Source organism: Plutella xylostella, chromosome 15 (genome assembly GCF_932276165.1).
Source record: "Plutella xylostella chromosome 15, ilPluXylo3.1, whole genome shotgun sequence".
In the NCBI taxonomy this organism is placed as follows: domain Eukaryota; kingdom Metazoa; phylum Arthropoda; class Insecta; order Lepidoptera; family Plutellidae; genus Plutella; species Plutella xylostella.
Genome location: NC_063995.1, coordinates 5,570,354 through 5,591,665, shown reverse-complemented (window position 1 = coordinate 5,591,665; position 21,312 = coordinate 5,570,354). Strand labels below are relative to the sequence as shown.

Below are 21,312 nucleotides of genomic sequence, written 5' to 3'. Positions count from 1 at the left end.
AATAAGTGTCGGTCACAGTGGTTTCATCACTGAAAAGTGGTAACGTTGAACAGAATATTGTAATTTATAATAATAATTATAACAAAAGCGCGTTTATCCAGCGGCTTCCTTCCTGTGGCATGTCCTGTTGGTTTAGTCGAAGTCAGCGATATGTTTTTATCTCAGTGCGTCAATAAACAAAGACTGGCTCCTGAGTTTTTCCTTGTTCTTCAATTGCGCAATTCAATTGTTACCAACGGGCCCAATACGTGATGACAATGATGGCTGTTGTGCGTACACCTCTATGTGTGTACATTGTGCTGTACCAAACTCTTGTATACGTACCGTTTGTACTCATTAGTATTCACTTTTTATTACGTTCTTTTCTTAATTATATGACTTAAATAAAAACTATTCAAACAAATTAGTGTTAATGTACTAAAGAATTTAATTAAATCTGAATTTTAAACTGAAACTCTTTTTTTGTTTACTTCGTCATTTAGATTAAATGATTTAGTTCGGGCGGAACTCGTTTGCCCAGAGTTAATGACGGCTCGCTCGACTGCTTTCGGTTTCATTCTCATAAAAATATGCAAAAATGTTGTGATAATGTTGAACTTGTCTGACCTATAAGTGTTATTGCATATTTTGAAAGTGAAAATACAATATAGTATTGATCGTGTATAAGTTTTGGTAGCAGAGTGGGTTAACACTTTCTTATAGCGGCTTCTTCATAAGTTATGTAGAAAGTTCTTCGTTTAAATGGTCTATGAACTATGGATGCACTTAAGTTTAAAGAAACAGTGAGAGATTAAATCTTGCAATAAAATCGCATCTGAAGTTGCAATCTTCGCACCTAGGTTAGTTGTAGCAGTGTAGATAATTAAACGATTAATTCCCTTAATTATATTTGTGCGTGTTTCAGCATGTGAAGTTTCATCTAGATATTCGCGATATAATAATTTGGCTAGATAGCCATCAAACGCTAACGATGTATGTAACAGAATTATCCACTTGAACGCGAGTTAACAATTACGAAATTGCTATGTTTTGACAGTTAATAGAAAGCTTCCTCTGCCCACATAGGAAATGCAAGCAGTTGTAACCTCAACAACAAAAGTTAAACAATTACATAGTAAAAGTGTTTTTAGCATCGCGTATTTTTAAAGGAATACCTTGCAAAGACGCAACCTTGTCACGAAACATGAAATAAATGCCATCAAACTTAAAGGCCTGCGCCACTGCGTTTTTCAGAGAATCATTCAGACGGGCTACTCTAGCTTGACGTAATACGAAGTTTCGGGGAGCTGTCATGCATCCAGATAAAGTCGTTGTAAATGGCCCTCATACTTCACAATATATATGCACATGCCGGCCAATCAGAAATACACTCCAATGCCGTTGTTTCCGACAGTCATTTGTTCATACCTGCCAATCTGTGACCTAACTGTACCTAATAGATTGATTCATTTGGTACCCTTTCGGTATGCATATTGAAGCCAATCTACCAACCAATGACGTTGCATTTGCATCCGACAGTCATTTGTTTGTACCTGGCCAATGGCGTTGCAGAGAGTGATTATATTTTCGAACCTCCGTTGACGTTGTGAATCGTCAACTGTCACTGTCAAAATGTAAGGCAAATTTGTTAGTTCCAAAAGTGTCATTTCCTTTTCCATAATATGTTTTTGTAGTATCGAAAATAGCATAGAATTTCCCACGTAAGCCCGTGATAGGCCTACTGATCAGTCCCGAGCCGATAGCCTGTATGCATATTTAAGCCAATCTAACCCTCCAATGACGTTGCATCCGACAGTCATTTGTTCATACCTGTCGGTAACAGTCCCGTATGGCGTTGTTGCAGAGAGTGACCTGTTCAGCCCCGAGCCGGGGTCGGGGCACCGCGGGTCGCTGCGCGGCGCCAACAAGCTGGCGCGGCGCGCGCGCAGCTTCAAGGACGACCTGCTCGAGAGGATCTCCAACATGCGCTCGCCGCAGCAGCAGCATCACGCGCCTCATCTGGCTAATGCTCTCAGGTGAATATGTTGTTGTTATGTAATGCTTATGGATCTGTTTGTATGCATAGATAGGATAGGAGAGGTCAGGGTTTGTTTGACCCAAAATAGTCACTTTCGCAAGTTCGTGTAGATACTTGTACTACTTATATCTAATTCTATTCACATGCAAATATATTAAAAGTATGTATGTGCATAACATACGTAAGAGTATTAAACTATGTTCTCAGTCCAAAGATTTCTGTTTAGTAGAGATTGCTGATAGCATTAAGGTTGTACATATTTTTATTAAGTTCTTGGCTGTAGTTTATTTCTGTAATGGTGCGCTACAAAATTGTATTGTTAAGAGAATATTATAAAGCTGGACGTGTAATTTGTTAGAAAGTGGCAGCGATGTGGAACACCATAAATTATCTAAGCTGTTTAAATCACATAAGTATTACTGCGGGTGTAATAACAAGCTCTTGTTCCCGATAACTACTGTCATCAAGTTCTCTTAGGGTCTATTTTACTATGAAACTGTTCTATAATCTGCCGGTCAGTGTTACTCCTTATCTAGTAAGTACCTACCTATCAATGAAATATTCTACTACGGGAAATTGAAACTTAAAGTACAGAACCGTTCCAGTGGCACTCGGCCAAACAGGCGTTCCGTTAGTGGAATTAGGGCTCCGCACACCTGCATAAATCTGTGGCTAGCGGGTCCCGTAGTTTATCCGTTAGATATACAAGTGCAGTGAAGGGACGGCCATTTTGCACACAGGTGACCATCTGTGCGCGATTCCTAGACGTTTTCTCACCATTCGCTGGCGCCGCGAGGATTAAAGTGAATTGGATTAGAATTTAACTTTGTAAGGAATTTTAATTAAATAGAAGTGGTCCATTACATGTTTATAGCGAAGACTATACATATAGTGTTATTTATGGATTAGGTATGTTCAGTCGGTCAGGTTCTACCAACAGCCAAATATTGCTATTGCGTATCATCTCACTTCAAGGAGTATCACATTAAATTAAATTAGCTATCAAGGACACAACGCAACTACGGCCGACGGGTTAAATTAATAACGCGCAATGTATGCACTTAACATTTCCATAATAGATTTATAATAGGGATAGGAAATTATCTTCAGATTCTGACTATCATTCGTTTTATTATGTTCTAAATTCAAACGATTATCCAATCTATTTCAGGATTGCCATACCTGAGGTTTTATTTTATTCAAATTCATAATTACACATATTACACTGAATACTTAAAGACAGTCTATCGGTTTAATCAGTCATGGCACGCCCGCCCGTTTCCAACCCTCTCTACATAGTCGTCGAGGTATACATTTTTGCATGAGTCAGGTAATTTCGTGAGTAACACTCGTTACTTAAAATCGAAATGCATCTTCAATAACATTCAGAATATTTTTAACACTCCAATGAGTGTTAAAATTGTTCGGCATTCGAAAATGTTTGCAAATCTTTGTTGTAATAGTAATGATTGCTTAGGATTTATACTACTAGATACGTGTACGAGTAATAATAACAGATACGTTCTTACGTACTGTGCTAATAGTCATAAAATATTATGGACAGAGACTAGAATGACTTTCTTCTAAAACTGTAGTCTTATCGCTCAGATTGTGTGTACTGCCAAGATACAAACAACCATCATTGTTTGTTATCTTATTTGATAAATTAACATGCAGACATACCAGCGCGCTATCTTACAACTGACGACGAGGCACAGGGAGTGCGGCACAGCTTTATCTTCAGTGGTGAAAGTGCTACACTGTGACAGAGTCGCGTTACACAATTACTCATCTATTTATAATTGTCACGTAAAATAAGCCAATAGATGGGTCTACTGACCTTTGCACTGGATTGTGCAAAGCGTTGTAGCTTGGAAGCGGCAATACTGTAGACATAGCACGGAACATTCGGTCGATAGAGTGAGTCACGAGGAGTCAGACTCGTTAGTGACATTGTCCGCTGAAATCTCATTAGTTTGGTGCGTGCACTGTTAAATGATTACATTTTAATGTCCGCGGCCGCGCTGACAGCGTGTTTGATACCGCTTTTTATTTGTTTTACACTTGACGTAAATCAGCGCCAACGTACTCGTTCGAAAGTCGCCGAGTAAACATTGCAGAAGTGAAGTGTTGTAGGTGTTTATGGTTCCTGTGATTGTGGTTGTGTCTGTGTTAAATGTGGCTAAATGGAGCATTGGATCCACAAACGGACGCATCGACTTCAAAGGAGATTCGCACACAATGGACACGGGTATGTTGTGGTTTTAGTGTCTATTGTTTCTCTTGATGCCTCTCGCAGTATGTGATTCGGAACGTCAGCTGCAAGCTATATACTTTGAATGTAATGTGATACACAGATACATAGGTACTTTAAATTATTATCAAACATCTGCGAAGTAGACCAAGATATTAAATTCTGTTTCGATTCACTTAGCACGCTAATAAAAGACATTGCATATTATGATGAATAAACAGTTTGTTTGAAGAACGGCTAAGGTTAACTTGGTTGCTTGTTGGGAACTCCCACTTTAAATAACATGACAGTGTGATGTAATGTATGTAATATTATACACTAAATGTAGGCTGTAGAAACAATAAGTTGACAGTATGCAAACTAAGTGATTTCGCAACACTATACTATGTTATGTAGGTATTACTATAATTCATTCTTATTCTTATTGTGTATAATGTCGCACGGTATTTTTATAACATTCAAATACTTACTGGTGCTTAGGCAAGTGATATAATAATGTTGACCAAAAATGTAGACAGGAAAAGCATTGGGAATTACTAATGATAAACCAGCTGCACGTTATTACTTTTACTCCATCATGTAAAGTAACTTTACGGACTATTACATAACAGGGGGCAAAAAGTCAGCTGCTGACTGACCATACATGAAGCTAGGATTTTTCAAAACCTAAATTTAATTATACAAACATCGCACCTATGTTTGGATGCATATGTAAATGTCATAATCTAAAGCCCTAATTTTAACTTGAATTATTCATATTCACGCTCAGTCCCAGTACCTACGTTACTAAACCATGTAACAGTAAAAGAAAAAAGGGAAATAGGTACATTTTTAAATTTCAGACACAAATGAACAGTACGACGTATTAATTAGCGTTTTATTTTAAAGTATTTTTTTGGCCTTAGATTATTTCCTTTATTTCTCAGTGTTGAAATAAATAATTTTCGTCCTGTTTGCCCTCAGATCGCACTCCCCGCTGAGCCCGAAGCTCCGCAACATGGGGCACAAGGCGGCCGCCGACGACGGCGAGCTCACGCCGGCCAAAGAACTGGAACGACTAGTCAAAGATGTACGTACTGTTGCTATCTTATTCATGATTTTGTCACCGACACTTCATTGAAGTATCAAAGTGACAAAGCACTTTAGAGCTGCTACCGTCCCGCTAGGCAATCTACCATTCTTTAAGCAGCAGCATTGGTTAACTGTCAAAACTGACATAATTTGTATGAATCTGGCAGATGTATGACAGATAAGCGATGATGTAGAAAATTAGAAATGAGAAAGATGCTGATTGCTTATGTGTCGGTGGTAAGGTAGCTGGTCTGGTTTGTACAGTAGAAAGGTTTAGACAGTCAGATTAAGTGAATATGTGTATAAGACTACGGTCTGTATGCCTGTATTGTCTAAGTAATATAAAAAAACATATACCTTTATATTATTTTTTTATTGACATCCACCGCGTAAACTGATTGACTTATTTCTTGTACTCTGCTACGCTATTGCTATCTCGTCTCGTGTTAAACGCGCTAAAAGCTGTCAAACTGATCATTGTTGCACGACGGTTGATGGTAGGGATGTTATGGATATGAAATTTCGGTTACGGATTGGATACGGATATAGGAATGATTATTATACCGGATACGGTTACGGATACGGATAATAAATTATTTCGGATTATCCGTTAGTTTCGGTTACGGATATTATATTTTTAAGGAATTTTAAAAGTAAAATACTAATAGGTAATAAAGTAGTTTTATTTCGTTTTTGGCAGGAATTACAATCAGTCTGTGAGTAATTATTACAGCTATTTAAAATAAAAATAAATATAAATAATTAAATTATATTGAGTATTATCTAAATTTTAGATGTTTTAGATCAAAAACACCTAAAATAAAAAATGTAATAACAACATTATTACTTATACTTACTGAATTAGTAATTTCGTATTAAAAGAAAATATTGAAATTGGAATTAAATCAAGTTTACTATAACTATACGATACTATCCGAAACTTTCATTTCGGATTCGGTTACGGTTACGGATGATTTTTTATATCGGATATCCGATAGTTTCGGTTACGGTTACGGAGCTCCCTAACACCCCTAGTTGATGGACCGATCGTATGAATTTGACGGCTCTTTCATGTTACAAAATAGCACAACAGTGTAAATTAGTTTCTTCACTCCTTCTTTGATATTGTAAACACAACAATTCTTCCACATCTGTATTTATAAACTACTTTTTTCACAACCGTGTAATTATTTTCAAGTGAGATTAATTAGCTATTGCATATTTAATGGCAGTCTGCTTCCAGCCTACACTAACCACCTAGAGCCTCAGGCTCATTTAGCTTTTATCTATCCGAGACACAGAACTCGTTTGCCTATAAACCTCATCTCAAGTATGAATACCTAATTTACCGTGTCACCATTTCTTTAGAAACTATGTCTAATGCGAATTTCGTGATTCTTACTAGGTTACCCCGCGTACGACTGTGTCTAGATGGTCCATGTATAATTGATTTCTTTACTATGTTTTATTGTTCTTGTTGGGGTCATTGATATTCACGATGCTTCTTTTGTTTTAGGTCACATTCGGATTAAAACACTTTTCCGACGTCATAACAAAAAGGAAACTGGAGATGTTGCCGGACAACGGCACCCTCGTTTTCGAATCAATCGCCAATATTCACAAAGGTAATATTATTCAAAGATTTCTTTTACACCGAACATATTTATGGCATAAATAACTCGGCTGAAAGCCGCTCCAGTGCGAGGCGATTAGCCTCGAATTATTAGAAGTTCAGAATAAACATTAAAAATTAATCAGCGAGATTCTAAACATCAATTAAAATTCAATGAACGCACACATAATTATAGCTATAGACGCGTTTAATTGGGTGTAACTGACGCGTTGTTTTTGTTTTTCAGCGATCAAGCCGTACTGCGGGCGGTCGCCGCCGCTGACGAACGCCGTGAAGCGCCTCTGCACGGCCTTGGCCATGTTGATCCGTTTGTGCGACGAGATCACGGCGATTAGTTTGCGGGGTGAGGAGGAGGAGACGGGGGAGACGGGGTGCCTGGCGCCCGAGCACGTGGGCGGCGTGGTGGCGGGCGTGACCGCGGCCGTGCACGACGTGGCGCGGCTGGCGCAGCAGCACATGACGCGCCCTGCTCTGGACCCGAGGCCGGCCGCGTTGTTAGCGCCCAGGCCGCCCGCGCAGAGGAACTCGCTACCAGGTGAGATCTTTGATCACTTCTTTTGTTTCTTTACTAACGTGAAACTAGATCATAAAGTTCACATTCTAAAGGAGAAAGGACCCTGAGGTCCCATTTCAATCTTACATTTACAAGGAGTAATCTACAATGCTACATCTGTAATCCATAGCAAAAACAGCAATCATCTTCCCATATCTATGCCGCCTGCATATCTAAGGTCGCAAATGACCCGGGCAACATGGCTCGTAGCTGTGTTCATGATCAATCACGCTATCGGAGTGACAGCGGAGAGCGGGAGGCGTGACGCCTGTCAAATGCACCTCGGTGACGTATGACGTGATCGCAAGCGCGCCACGGTTGTTGACATACAAATTGCAGGCATTCGAGATCAGCAGGAGATTGAGTTTCCGAAAAGAGATGAGTGATTCGTAATTATACCAGAAGTTGTTACTGGATGTAATGAGATTCTGAAACATTGTAGCATGAGCCGGTTATGTCTTTAGTAGTATTTACCTAAAGGCAATCATTCTTTTTTCATTTAAGTGGTATCTAATCTACTGACCCGTACTTATGAAAGAAGAAACATTGTGAGTTTACCTATAGTATTGATATATGGACAGGAATAGGTGGAAGACCCAAGGAAAGACCTTTGCACAGCAGTAGGACACAATGAGTTCCTTAAAAAAACAGTTCAACATTGCAAACATCATGTTTACTCCCTTATCAGATGCATCTACTAACGACTACCCTCATTTCCTTATGCAGACATCCCGCTGACGCCCAAAGAGCGTTCCCTGCTGACGGGATCGAGCGGCATGATGGAGGGCGGCGGCGTGCGCGCCTCGCACTCGTCCGAGTCCGTGCTGGACGCGCCCGACTCGCCGCCGCCCAAGCCAGCCAGGCCCAATAGGTGAGTAGCAAGAGGGAGAAGGTGGCCAATGGGGATGGAGCAGTGTAGTGCGCATACTAATGGCGATGTTCGGTTTTCTGATGTAGCAATAGATCAGGAGCGGCTGAGTGGCTTAACACGTTCTAAATGGTGACGCCATTGAAGCCTCTCTGTTTTGACATATGGGTTAAAACGGCGTTGCTCGGTTTTCCGATGCTGCAACAGACCAGCAGCTACTGAGCGGCTTAGAGCGCTACAATGGAGACGCCATTGGAGCCGCTCGGTTTTGACGTAAGGGGTACTAAAAGCACCTTCTATTCTACTCGTAAAGTTACGTGAATTGGTCTGTAACATTCCGCTGACGCCCAAAGAGCGTGGCTAGAGGTAAAAGCTGACCAATGGGGATGGAGCATTGTAGCGCGCACCAATGGTGTTGCTCGGTTTTCCGATGTTGAAACAGACCAACGGCGACCAAGCGGGGTAGCGCACCAATATGGTCGCCCGGTTTTGACCTAAGAGGGCGTAAAGTGCCCTGTTACACCCACGGATGCCTAAAGAGCTATCGTTGACTTCATATTTCTGGTATTTTTTAAGTTTTATCATCACCATGATTTGAATCATATTTTTTATTACAGAAAAATTGAACTGGCCCCGCCGTTGCCGCCCAAGCGGAAATCTGCCAACGATAATTCGCTACTGGCACTTTCCATTGATGGGTTGGTATTAAACAGTTATTCTTATATTTATAAGACATTTATTGTAAAAATTAAGAGCGTCAAAACATTTATTTTGCTAACTACTGCTGCAATACTTCCTACTAAAATACAAATAATATTATCAACCAAAAATTCCGTTTTTAAGCCGCTGTAAAACGGACTGACCACTAGGACGTGAAATAAAAATAATCGAAATTTTACCAAATTCGTAATTTGAGTTTAATCTTAGTACTAATGCCATGCTAATGACTCATCATATCTTGCAATTCGCAGGCTCTCCCTGCAGTCGCACAGCAGCGGCTCCCTGGACTCGATGCTGAACGTGTCCAACGACGAGGAGTCCCGCCACGCCGCCGACGGCTCCAACCACGACAGCGTGTTCGCGACGCCGCCCAACTCGGACTTAGTCGGTAAGTTGTGTATGACTAATAACTCGGGTTTAGTCGGTAAGTTTTGTACGACTATCCGCCACCGCCGGCTTATGTTGATCTGTATTTTAGTCAGTAAGTTATTCACCACGGTGACAAACCCTAGTCTATCTAGCTCTTTTGTGTTTGTGACCGACATGATAGAAATAAGATGTAAGTAATAATACGATACTTTGAGGTCTTGTCCACTTTCTACTTTTGGCGTAAAAACTTACTCGTACTTTTACAGAATTGACCAATTAGAAACAGTTTTATTTGGTATATCTGAATAAGAGCACACGCAATTTTTATGGCCATTGAATAAGAAAACACCGATTTACCTAACTGAGACGTAATCTCTTTTCCCAATATTTTTGCTCAGTCTTCAATGATAATCCCCCGTTAACAAACCAAACGGGTCACATAAATACAAACAGTAACTCCATATTATCAAATATATTTTTTACCCCTGACGAAATAGTATCAAAAATAAAAACTCTAGACGCAAGTAAAGGGCCGGGGCCTGACTTGATTCCACCTGTCTTCATAAAAACATGCTCTAAGGAACTTAGCATCCCCCTATCCATAATTTTTAACAAATCTTTAAAAACCGGTGTTTTTCCAAATGTATGGAAGAGAGCTCACATAGTCCCTGTACACAAATCCGGAGATAAATCTTGTTGCGAACATTACAGACCAATAAGTATCCTATCGTGCTTGGCTAAATTATTTGAGTCCTTAGTGTATAAAAGTCTCTACAATCATATAAAGCCTTTCATATCCGACAAACAACATGGCTTTGTAACTGGACGATCAACGGTCAGTAACTTGTTGGAATACAAATATTATCTCTGCTCTGCCTTTGCTGCTAGGGGACAAGTAGATAGTATATATGTCGCAGGCATCTGGTTTAATCTCCTGTTTGATTGAACCGCTAGCCCGTTCATTGGATGACGCTACTCAGTTGAATGACTAAAGAACAACTCGTCAAGTGGTTGACTGTAACGTCCAACGTCTTGACTGAACGTTATTCAGCGAAGTCGTTAAATGGGATATAGTATAGCAACTTTGTAATGTCTGGTTAGGATGAACATGACCAGACAAGAGTCAACAAAAAGACTATGTTACAAAGCTCTCATCTCACAAATTAACTAAACAATAACAATAAACGTACCTTGATATTGTTGTTCATAATTATCCAGTTTCAGCACATTTTTTTCTTTGAAACTATCCGCCGGCGGTGTAATAATAGGTAAATCCATGTTGTCACACTATTTTAACATAAATAACGCACTTTAAAGCTAATTTATTTGCAAAAAATAACAATACAAGTGCTTTTTGTGTCAGCTGTTCGCTGTTAGACGCCATATTTGTTTTACCAGTAAAATCAGTCACCACCTGACTGATTTTAAGTCCGCTAACTAGTTGGACGTTTTGTGACGCTTGTACAATCAACGTTCGGCCTAGTCATACAACTGAATAGCGTCATCCAATGAACGGGCTAGCGGTTCAATCAAACAGGAGATTAAACCAGATGCCTGCGACATATATACAGACTTCAGCAAAGCATTTGATCGTGTTAACCATACACTGCTTTGTGAAAAAGTCTCTTCATACGGTATTCACGGGGACTTATACCGATGGATCAGCTCATATCTCAGCCAACGAAGCCAATTAATTACCATTAAGGGTTTTTCCTCATCACCGCGACACGTTCCTTCGGGAGTTCCGCAGGGCTCTCATCTAGGGCCTCTACTATTTATCCTTTTTATAAATGATCTTATAGAGAGTCTGTCCAATTTGTGCTTGTTATACGCCGATGATCTTAAAGTATATTCCTCTGTTAAATGTGCTAATGATTGCTTATCACTTCAAAATGATTTAAATAAGATTCTTAAATGGTGTTCCAACAATTTGATGACGCTTAACATAAAGAAATGCTTGGTAATTAGCTTTTCTAACAAAAAACAAAAATACTTATATAACTATGAGTTGTCTGGGCACACTCTAGAACGAAAATCTAATGTTAAGGACTTAGGAATCATTTTTGACGATCAATTAACCTTTAGAACTCATTATCAGTATATAACGACTAGAGCCAATAAGCTTTTAGGTTTTATTATAAGACAGTCACAAGATTTCAAAAAGCCCAGTAGTCTGTTAAATCTCTATTATACACTAGTTAGAAGCCTTTTGGAATATGGTAGTTGCATATGGTCTCCATTCTATGAAGTGCATCGTAAAAGCATCGAAAGAGTACAAAAGAAATGCTTAAAAGTGATATCTTACAGAAGTGGGTTTAATCGTACTCTTTATAGCTATGAACAACGACTGCAAAAATTCAAAGTGACAAAATTAGAGACACGTCGCAAACAACAGGATTTAATTTACCTTTACAAGATAATTCATGCATATATTGACTCTCCTTCTCTGCTATCTTTCCTCAATATAAACATATCTTGTAGAACCAGAAATTATGCTCCTTTTATGTTGAGGTCTTATATAAATAATACTTCATTTTATAATCCTTTAGTCAGAATGTGTAGAACATATAATGAGCTGGTGGTGAAAAATACACAAATAGACATATTCAACCCAAGAATTCACAAATTTAAGGCAGACTTAACCAGAAATCTTTCATAACTACTTATAAAGTCTATATATAATATTTAAAAGTTAACGTTAAGCACAATTTGTTAATGCACCTGTGTGTACATGCTTTGGAACATAGTTAGATCAGATTGTATGATTTTGTTTACAACTAATGTATGAACTATGTACCGTTTTGTATACCTAAATAAATAAATAAATAAATAAATCTGTGTTTTAAATAAGGTCATCGTGACACACTCCCTAAATAAGGCACCGCCAGGCCAAGGTTTCAAAGCGAGTCCGCCTTATTCGTCCCGCTAATAAATGCATCTAGACTGCGTATACTAAATAAAGCTGACATGTTCCATTTACAGGCATATGCATATGCAACAACGGGTTGGAAGGCCGCACCTCGTTGGATTCCACCGGCCATGAGAGCCACCTGAACAGTTCGCATCTGCACTCGCACTCAAACTCGAACCACAATCGGTATGTGCAATTGTATGTAGTGTTCCATGTTTTTTTTCTTTCTTTGTCTTTGTTATGCTTCTCTCTTCTTTCTTTTTTCTGTTGTTGACAGCGCTGTAATTTTATCTGAATTGGTGGCGGAATTCTGAACTAAAATGAGCCAAGGATTTCGCTGACCTGTACCGAGTCAGATAATCTTATAGCGCTTTGTAGAATAATTGACGCACATTTCTTATGCATTTTTCCAAAACACTTTTTGCTTTTGTTTCTAATCTCGTATTTACTACCTTCTTGTATTAGTGCATCTGTCTCTACAACTGTTTGTTTTTACTCCGTTTTTTTCAGTTTCTCGAATGAGTCTGGCTTTGTGTCGGTCGGCCATCAGGAACAATCGACTGAACATAGTTTTACTTCCGCATTCTCTTCGCATCACCTCTCCAGTCATACAGATAGGTATGCACTGATCATTTTATGTTTTATTTGATGTTTATTTGAGAATAATATACTTACTGTTGTACTGTTTGCAAGCTGTAATAGTGTTGTATGCTAAGAAAGCGGCGCCGTTCGTTGCAATAAAATACACAATCACAATGCGATAACTGGCCAGGATGAAATAACATATTCGAAAGTATCAAAAAGCTATATTATGTGCGATTCTTTGCGCAAATTTTGACACAGTATTATGCACATACTAAAAAACGGCATTTAAAAAAAATAAAAAACTAGCTATCTTACTCTGTGTTTTGTACGTTGCTCTATGTTTTATCTCTTTCACTCTCTTTCTCCGTTTCCGTTTCATGTGCTTCCTGTTGTTGTTTTGCAGTACTTTTGACAGTACAGAGTTTGTAACGGAGCTGAAGTGCACGCGGCAGAGCTTTGAGAGCCGCATGAACCTCATCAATGCCAACTGCTCCACGACACAACACGCTCAGAGTATAAAGTGAGTGTCTACTTGTGTTTCTTTATTGTCCTTGTTATTTGGTTGTTTCTCTGTCTGTTGTTAAGTGCTTTTGTTGTTGTTACATGCATTTTAGGGTTCCGTAATTAGGTTAGGAAATACATAATTGTTATATACTCATACCAAATCCCCATAGCATCTGTTTATTTCCGAACCCCTAAAACCCCCAAGTTGTCTTTAACGTCCCTACCTAATAATTCAACTTGCGCATATTAATTTGCACTATGGTAACCTATACATCAGTTGGCGATACTGGCCAAATGTTGCGTCGTAGCTATTCCACTAAAGATAATTGTGTCTCAGGTTGGCGAGCGTGACGTCAGACGAGAGCGAGGTGCCGCCGGAGCTGCCGGTGAAGACGCGGCGCGCGGCGCGCAGCGACGTGCAGCAACACTTCCCTAATGTCGAGATCAGGTCAGTTGCAGCTCTCTGTCTCCCTCCCACTCGCAAATGACATGATGTGTCTCAGGTTGGCGAGCGTGACGTCAGACGAGAGCGAGGTGCCGCCGGAGCTGCCGGTGAAGACGCGGCGCGCGGCGCGCAGCGACGTGCAGCAACACTTCCCTAATGTCGAGATCAGGTCAGTTGCAGCTCTCTGTCTCCCTCCCACTCGCAAATGACATGATGTGTCTCAGGTTGGCGAGCGTGACGTCAGACGAGAGCGAGGTGCCGCCGGAGCTGCCGGTGAAGACGCGGCGCGCGGCGCGCAGCGACGTGCAGCAACACTTCCCTAATGTCGAGATCAGGTGAGTTGAGCAATTTGTCTCCCTCCCTGTCGCAGGGAGGGCAGGAGAGAGCGGGACAGTGCATGTTGTGCGCTTGTCTTGCAGTCTCCGATTTGCAGTTCTGTGTGGCCCCTATAAAACAGAAGAAAAGCTATCTTGGACATGTGCTCGATCCCGACTTCTTCAGATCATTGTGACGGGCAAGGTAGAGGGGAAAAGACGTGTGGGCAGAAGGAGAAAGTCGTGGCTCTGTAACATAAGAGAATGGACGGGAGTAGCCAGCGTAGAACAGCTGATACGCTTGGCGAAGAACAGAGAGGAGTATGCAGAGCTGACCGCCAACCTCCAGTAGTGGAGAGGCACTAGAAGAAGAAGAAGAAGTGGCCCCTATGGCTGGCAGGCTGAATCTCTTCTTACGCGCGTTTTTTGTTCAGCTCACTGTTGTTATAGTGTAGTACCGATCTCATCGCTGTTCAGTGATTCAATGGAAGTAAGTAGTAACCAACCATATATTTAATTCCAGAGCAAGTCCAGTGTGCACGTTGCACGGCGAAGGGCGGCCGCACACGCTGGCCGACCACCACCCGCCGCGGCCGCCGCCGCTGCCGCTCAAGAAGAAACACAGTCAGTATACCACCGTCACTTATGATTACTACTCTTCACATACTACTGGGGACCTTATTGCGTGGCTCTTTCTCATTGGCATTATAACCCGACAGACACTGAAAAACTTGAAAAAGGTGTACAAAAAAGGTGCAAAAAAAAGATGGTGTCTAGCCCAAAAAGAAGAATTTACATGAAATGAATGTATTTGTTATCATGGTGATGTTAAAATATGTATGTCTTTGGGTTATGATGTCAATGCTATTTCTATATCTTTCTGGTTACTGAACAAAGTCTATTATAATAATATATATCCTACATCTATGCATGATAATTTCTGGATAAAAGTAATTGTAAACGTTTGTATCTTTCCCCCCCGCTTTATCCCATCGTTCATGTAATGTAATCTATATCTGAATGCGAAGGGTTTGGTAGATAAATATTAATTCTGAATAATTGTATATTTATTAGTAACCTGGAGCTAATGTTTACCCCAGCTATGCGTATTGAGACCTTATTCCCTGGGGGTGTGTGGTGTATAATGTCGATGGGGTTGTAATGGCATGTTTATTTGTTGGTTCGGTGCGGTACGGCAGTGTTCCAAAGCGTGGCCTACAGTGGTAAGTGTGCATGCACCGCCGATAGCTCCTCATGAGACATCAATCATTGTAAATTATAGAAAATATCGCTTTTGTGTTTGTCAAGGCACAATAAACAGTGCTTTCTTGACGTTTTCGCAGTTTTCTGGGATTTGTTTCACTTTGTTTCTAACACATTATCCATTTTACGCACATCTCTAACCCTAGAAGTTTACATTGAAGCAAACATGAAGTTTGTTAAACGTGTATCAAATCGATTAGTAAAATGATAACATGTAACAATGCTTGCGCGGCTTACGAACTTGTGTCTATTAGTAGTGGGCACGTAATAACAATTATCACCTTAGATTAGTCGATGAGTGTTGTTCATGTTATGTTAATTCATATTTCGCCTTCGCTCTGGTTAATTGCAATTAGATAGCGCATCGGAGCTTGGAGTGCGCGTTTGTGCCTCCGCTACATTAAACACACATTTAAATAAGTGTTCAACACGAGATTGGTCATCAATAAAATGTTGCGTCTCGTCTATAAATTATGAGTTTCTTCAATTTATAAAATCCTATATTTAGACAGTTCCAAGTGTAACCTTAAAAAATAATAGTAGGATAATAGTGAAACCATGTTATCAGACCAACAAAAGATTATTGGCGATTGCTGTTATCAGTTAAATTTAACTTAACATAAAAATCTTTTCCTGCCTAGTTTTAGTTTAGTGTGCATAGCTCTAGTGTCACATAATGTAATACTTGTTTTAATGGTGCGTTGACATGTGTTGTTGTGTTGTGCAGTAATGGCGTACATGGAGATGTTTGGGAAGCAGCTGGAACAGAACAACGCCGCCGCCGCGCCTGACATGTTCCGACACTCCATACATACGTATAATCTGGCTAGGTGAGAGTTTTATATATTTTATTTATAAGGTAGTTAAATCAGTTTGTAAACTAAAATGTAACAGACGAACGGTTTTTCATTGGTACAAAAGAAAGAGATTGAACAAATTCAAGGCTGTTACACATTTACAAAGGAAATAAAAAACAAAAGCCTACCTTTATTACGGTTTAAGTGGATCACTTTAGGAATTGAAATCGATTTGCTACAAATAGTTAACACTGTTGATTAATAGCCGTAAAATTAACCGAACTGTTGTAGTGGTAAGCTGGCATTTTATGTTATTTTAATGTTGACTAGTAAATCCGTACATTATATAGTTTTTAATTCCTTTTCATTTCTTCTCCAGCGCTCAGCACTCAACAGTCGGAAGTCTCAGCGTGTCTCGACAGCATGTTCAGCGCTCGATAGCACAATCACTGACTGTGCAGCATTTCGGATCTACTCCACTAAGGTATGCTGACTATATTTATTTCTAACCAGCTGTTCCCGCGAGCTTCGCTTCGCCTTAAAAAGTTTTCCCGTGGGAATTCCGGGATAAAAAGTAGCCTATGTTCTTTCTCAAGGCCTAGACCATATATATGTATATGTCGCAGGCAACTGGTTTAATCTCCTGTTTGACGTTCAGTCAAGTTACAATCAACGACTTGACGAGTTGTCCTTTAGTCATACAACTGAACAGCGCCATCCAATGAACGGGCTAGTGGTTCAATCAAACAGGAGATTAAACCAGTTGCCTGCGACATATATACCAAATTTCATTCAAATCCGTTCAGTAGTTTTGGCGTGAAAGAGTAACAGACAGACAGACAGACACAGTTACATTCGCATTTATAATATTAGTTAGGATTAGTTAGGATACCTAGCTAATAGCACCTATACCTCCTACCATACGAGCGATGGTCAAAACCATGCCGTACTCTAAATAAAAAGTTGAAAAGACACTCGCCGGTAAATACATATTCCACAATACTTTTGTGAATGTTAAAACGGTGTCAATAATAGTGTAATTCATTTACAGCGGGTCGGAAGACAGCGTCAGTATGACGACGTCGAGCGGCACGAGTCCGGTGCCGCCGGAGCCGCCGGCGCTCCCACCAAAGATGAACAAAAATAAACTGGTATGTACCTATAGTGTATGATCTCTCAATTATTGCTGTATCGGTATACCATCGCGATAGTTATGAATCCTAAGAAAGGTAAAACGCTCAGCATTATTAGCTTAACACATAGATTAAAGTGGAAGTAACAGATGCTCGGTAAACAGCTCTTCAATTACGATAGCATGTTATAGCTGGTACTTTTAATCCTATCTGCAAAACAAGTAATTATTGCATATCCTTGTTAACTTTATAATGATACATAATTAATCGCCCAAGATTCAAGATCAATTTCGTAATGTACAATCAAGGTCAAATCAATCGCAAAGGCGGTAGTAAGTAGGCCCGAGAATGTTAGATGATCGATCTATTGATTGACCCAATTTGTTTCAGCTCCAAATGAACACGAGTAACGAGTTGCTACCGCCACCGTCGCCGCGGCCCTCCTCCTACAACAGTGGGACCGACGAAACTATTCTGAACAACTCGGTAAGATCATTTATGCTAATATTTCAGGGACTTTTATGTCATTTATGTTTAGCTGTTATGTCTTTTGTAAATTTGCTTGCCAAGATACTATTTCAAAGTATTATGACAAGGAACTGTTTTTTAAATCTTTGGATATGAAAGTAAATCCTCTATCAGATACGCCTCGAGATCTCGAGATGTGCCTCGTGTCGTAAAATAGTGGGCCTAACACTTTATATATGGGTTTCAGAATTCAGAGGATCCATACCCGAGCATCACAGCGCCTGGAAAGTTCCCGCTAGAGGATGAGTTGGAGCGGCTAGTACAGCCGACACCGTCGCCCGTGCCATCACAAGTAAGTTTACAAACCTCTGAAAGTCCACTTTTACTAATATTTAAAACTCTTCGTTTTATTTAAAATACATGATGTACAGCCAGTAATACTGAAAAATATTCTACAGCGGAGTGAAAGCAGTTCCGAACCGAACGTAGCTTCAGACGCAAACACAACCATGGAACCAGTGGACGAAGATGACGTCATACTACAAACGGACATAAGTTCGCGCCTCCTCTTCAACACAGACAAGAACGGACCGGAAGTCCGTGGCGGACAGCCGGACGCGCTAGTCGTACTGGCCACTAAAGCTACCAAAGGTAAGAATTTAATTTGAAAATCGAAATGAATAATGCAACGGTGCCTGTGAATCTTGTTCATAAAGTTCTTTGGGTTGTTGGTAAATATGGGTTTGGCGTAGAGGGTTTTAATTAGCTGTTTAAAAAAGGTGGCAGCCAAATAATAATTAATACTAGATCATGCTGAGCATGTTTTTTTAATCGGAAAATATATATTATACGAGAGTAATAAGTGTAAAAACATATTTACCAATAAACCCATGCGACGAAAAAGGAATGTTACGATAATCACCATTACATCTGCCCATCTGTGAATGTCCTTCTTATATCAATAAAATAATACTCTATACTTTCTCGCCCCTAACATGTGATCTTCATGCTTTCACTTTACAGAAACGGACGAGTGTAAGTCAATCATTGTATGACGCAGTATGGTTAGAGTATTAGCTCAAACATAATAATAATATTACCGAGCCTTGAAGCTTATCGGTTTCGCTGATCTAGTTAGAACGCACTCTCGCATTAGCTAAATGTTTCGATAGGGTCATTTCAAAAGGTTAAATACCCTATGCCTCTTTGCCAGATGTCTGATAAAATATGATTGTAGTTTTTTGTGAGAAGAGATAATATTTAGCTGATACTTGATTGCGTTGGGAATACTCTGTCACCGCTTGAAGGTTTATCTGTAAAAAGCATGGTCTTATACACCAACACACATTATTGTAGGGGGTTTTGAGAGTGCAATGTTTGGTGTGATATGTGCACGGATTGGCCGCTTGCACGGCTATGGAACACTATATTCTAGATATTGTTTCGCTGCTTCAAAGCTTTATACATAGTATGAATTAAAGATGAAACTGAAAATTAGGCAACTTCTCCCTAGTTATATGGCCTAGTAATTTTTATATTTAATTAAGAATACGTTGAATTTCCTTTTAAACTTTCAGGTAATCATAATCATATTCTTAATCAAATTATCTGATGCTTCATAATCTAGAGACTTTGTTAGTAAGTTAGTTAACTAACACACACTCTTTAAAATATCAGTATTATGCAATACACTAACGTCAATAGAGAAAAGTAACTCTTGTACCGATCACGCACACAAAATCTACATCCTGAGCCTTTTGTGCTCACTCTCATCCATATATCTTGAAATAAACCGGTATTTTTTAAATAGCGCTTTCCTCTATTGCCCCAGTGTATTGCACAATACTGTACACACTTACCCACAACTAATCTCAACCCTTGCTATGCAGACTTCGCTTACCAGGAGGCGTTCCTGGCGACGTACCGCACGTGGGTGGGCCCGGGCGCGCTGGTGGAGCGGCTCGAGCGGCGCGCGCACCACTTCCGGCAGCGCCCGCACGAGCTGCGCTCCACGCTCAGCCTGCTCACGCGCGTCGTGGCCGACCTCACGTGAGTGTTGTATACCTGGAGATGTAGAGGAGAAAATATGTGTCTTGACCAAAATGGCGGCCACCTGTGGCGTGTTGCATTTTTCTACGAATGTTGAGAGTGGATTTAGAGTGCGTGCAAAGCTGGAAACTGAAGACAATGGCTGTAAAATCCTAAAACATAATTATTTTAATGGATTAAAAGCACCAGGTGCAAGAAAGGACGAGGCACGTAATACTGTCGGTTAGACCCTCTGTCGATACCAGCGCTATGAACCTCAACATAATACTGCAACATTATCTTATTTCAATTATATTATTTCAGTATGATCGATCTGGAGACGAAATTGGTGCAGAAAATAACGAATTTCATCTACTGGCTGGTAGAAGTGGAAGAGTTGGCGATAGCGAAAGCACTGAGGCAGATCCTAGTCGAAAAACAGAAACAACTGCACTCTCAAACCGTCAACGTAAGATACTTTTCAACTGTAATAGCTACTTATCTTCACGGAAATCCTAAATTTTAATTTTATGACTCATCTGCAGTCAAATATTGTTTTAATCTGCTGCTTACTCTAAATGTTAAAGCAAACAAGGATATGCATAAATGGGCATCATACATTTTAAATACCATTTCATAATGGAACCCTTTTGTTTGTTACAGTCAAACCACCGCTACGAATACGACAGCCCGTGCTACGGCGCAGTGTCGCTCAGTCGAGACACACTCCTAGACTTCAAGTCGCACGAGATCGCCGAACAGATGACGCTACTAGACGCGGCGTTGTTCGGACGAATCACGACTGCGGAAGTGTTGTCGTGGCCGCGCGACCAATCAGAGGAGAGCTCGCCAAACCTCACGAGGTTTACTGCGCACTTCAACAATATGAGCTTTTGGGCGCGATCCAGAATACTTGAACAGGTTAGCGAACATTATATTTTTATCTATATCATTAGGAGAAGTGTTCAAACATTTCAAGCCTGAATACTCACTTTCTCATTTCTCTTTCATCTCATGGACTTAGCTCCCTCCCCTACTTATGTTCTGTAAATGCGGAATATTTACCATATAAAAAATATTGATTCGTATCCTACAAAACACCACTAACCCCATCACCCTTTCAGGTGGAAGCGCGCGAACGCGAGAAATACGCCAACAAGTTCCTCAAAGTGATGAAAGTTCTCCGCAAGATCAACAACTTCAACTCGTACCTGGCTCTGGTCTCCGCTCTGGACTCGCCCCCCGTGCGGAGGCTCGGCTGGCCGCGCCACATCGAGGAGACGCTCAGGGAATACTGCGCGCTGATTGATTCGTCGTGCTCGTTCAGAGCGTACAGGGCTGCGTTGAGCGAGACGGTGCCGCCGTGTATACCTTACCTG

The 21,312-nt window shown here is 40.3% G+C and overlaps 1 protein-coding gene across 1 annotated transcript in view; it reads left to right on the top strand.

Moving 5' to 3' along the window:
• The window catches only part of LOC105395627 (guanine nucleotide-releasing factor 2), a 30,301-nt gene that overhangs the window by 4,537 nt on the left and 4,452 nt on the right, over positions 1-21,312 (top strand). The window contains exons 2-25 of the mRNA XM_048625715.1: positions 1,844-2,015; positions 5,235-5,340; positions 6,859-6,967; positions 7,202-7,510; positions 8,255-8,399; positions 9,014-9,094; positions 9,368-9,504; positions 12,468-12,582; positions 12,907-13,014; positions 13,385-13,501; positions 13,823-13,933; positions 14,768-14,868; positions 15,444-15,467; positions 16,235-16,337; positions 16,684-16,788; positions 17,356-17,455; positions 17,828-17,923; positions 18,153-18,257; positions 18,364-18,556; positions 18,929-18,940; positions 19,795-19,954; positions 20,258-20,402; positions 20,597-20,854; positions 21,058-21,311. Of these exons, the coding sequence (XP_048481672.1) occupies positions 1,844-2,015; positions 5,235-5,340; positions 6,859-6,967; positions 7,202-7,510; positions 8,255-8,399; positions 9,014-9,094; positions 9,368-9,504; positions 12,468-12,582; positions 12,907-13,014; positions 13,385-13,501; positions 13,823-13,933; positions 14,768-14,868; positions 15,444-15,467; positions 16,235-16,337; positions 16,684-16,788; positions 17,356-17,455; positions 17,828-17,923; positions 18,153-18,257; positions 18,364-18,556; positions 18,929-18,940; positions 19,795-19,954; positions 20,258-20,402; positions 20,597-20,854; positions 21,058-21,311 (3,166 nt within the window). The remainder of the gene's footprint in view (positions 1-1,843; positions 2,016-5,234; positions 5,341-6,858; positions 6,968-7,201; positions 7,511-8,254; positions 8,400-9,013; positions 9,095-9,367; positions 9,505-12,467; positions 12,583-12,906; positions 13,015-13,384; positions 13,502-13,822; positions 13,934-14,767; positions 14,869-15,443; positions 15,468-16,234; positions 16,338-16,683; positions 16,789-17,355; positions 17,456-17,827; positions 17,924-18,152; positions 18,258-18,363; positions 18,557-18,928; positions 18,941-19,794; positions 19,955-20,257; positions 20,403-20,596; positions 20,855-21,057; position 21,312) is intronic.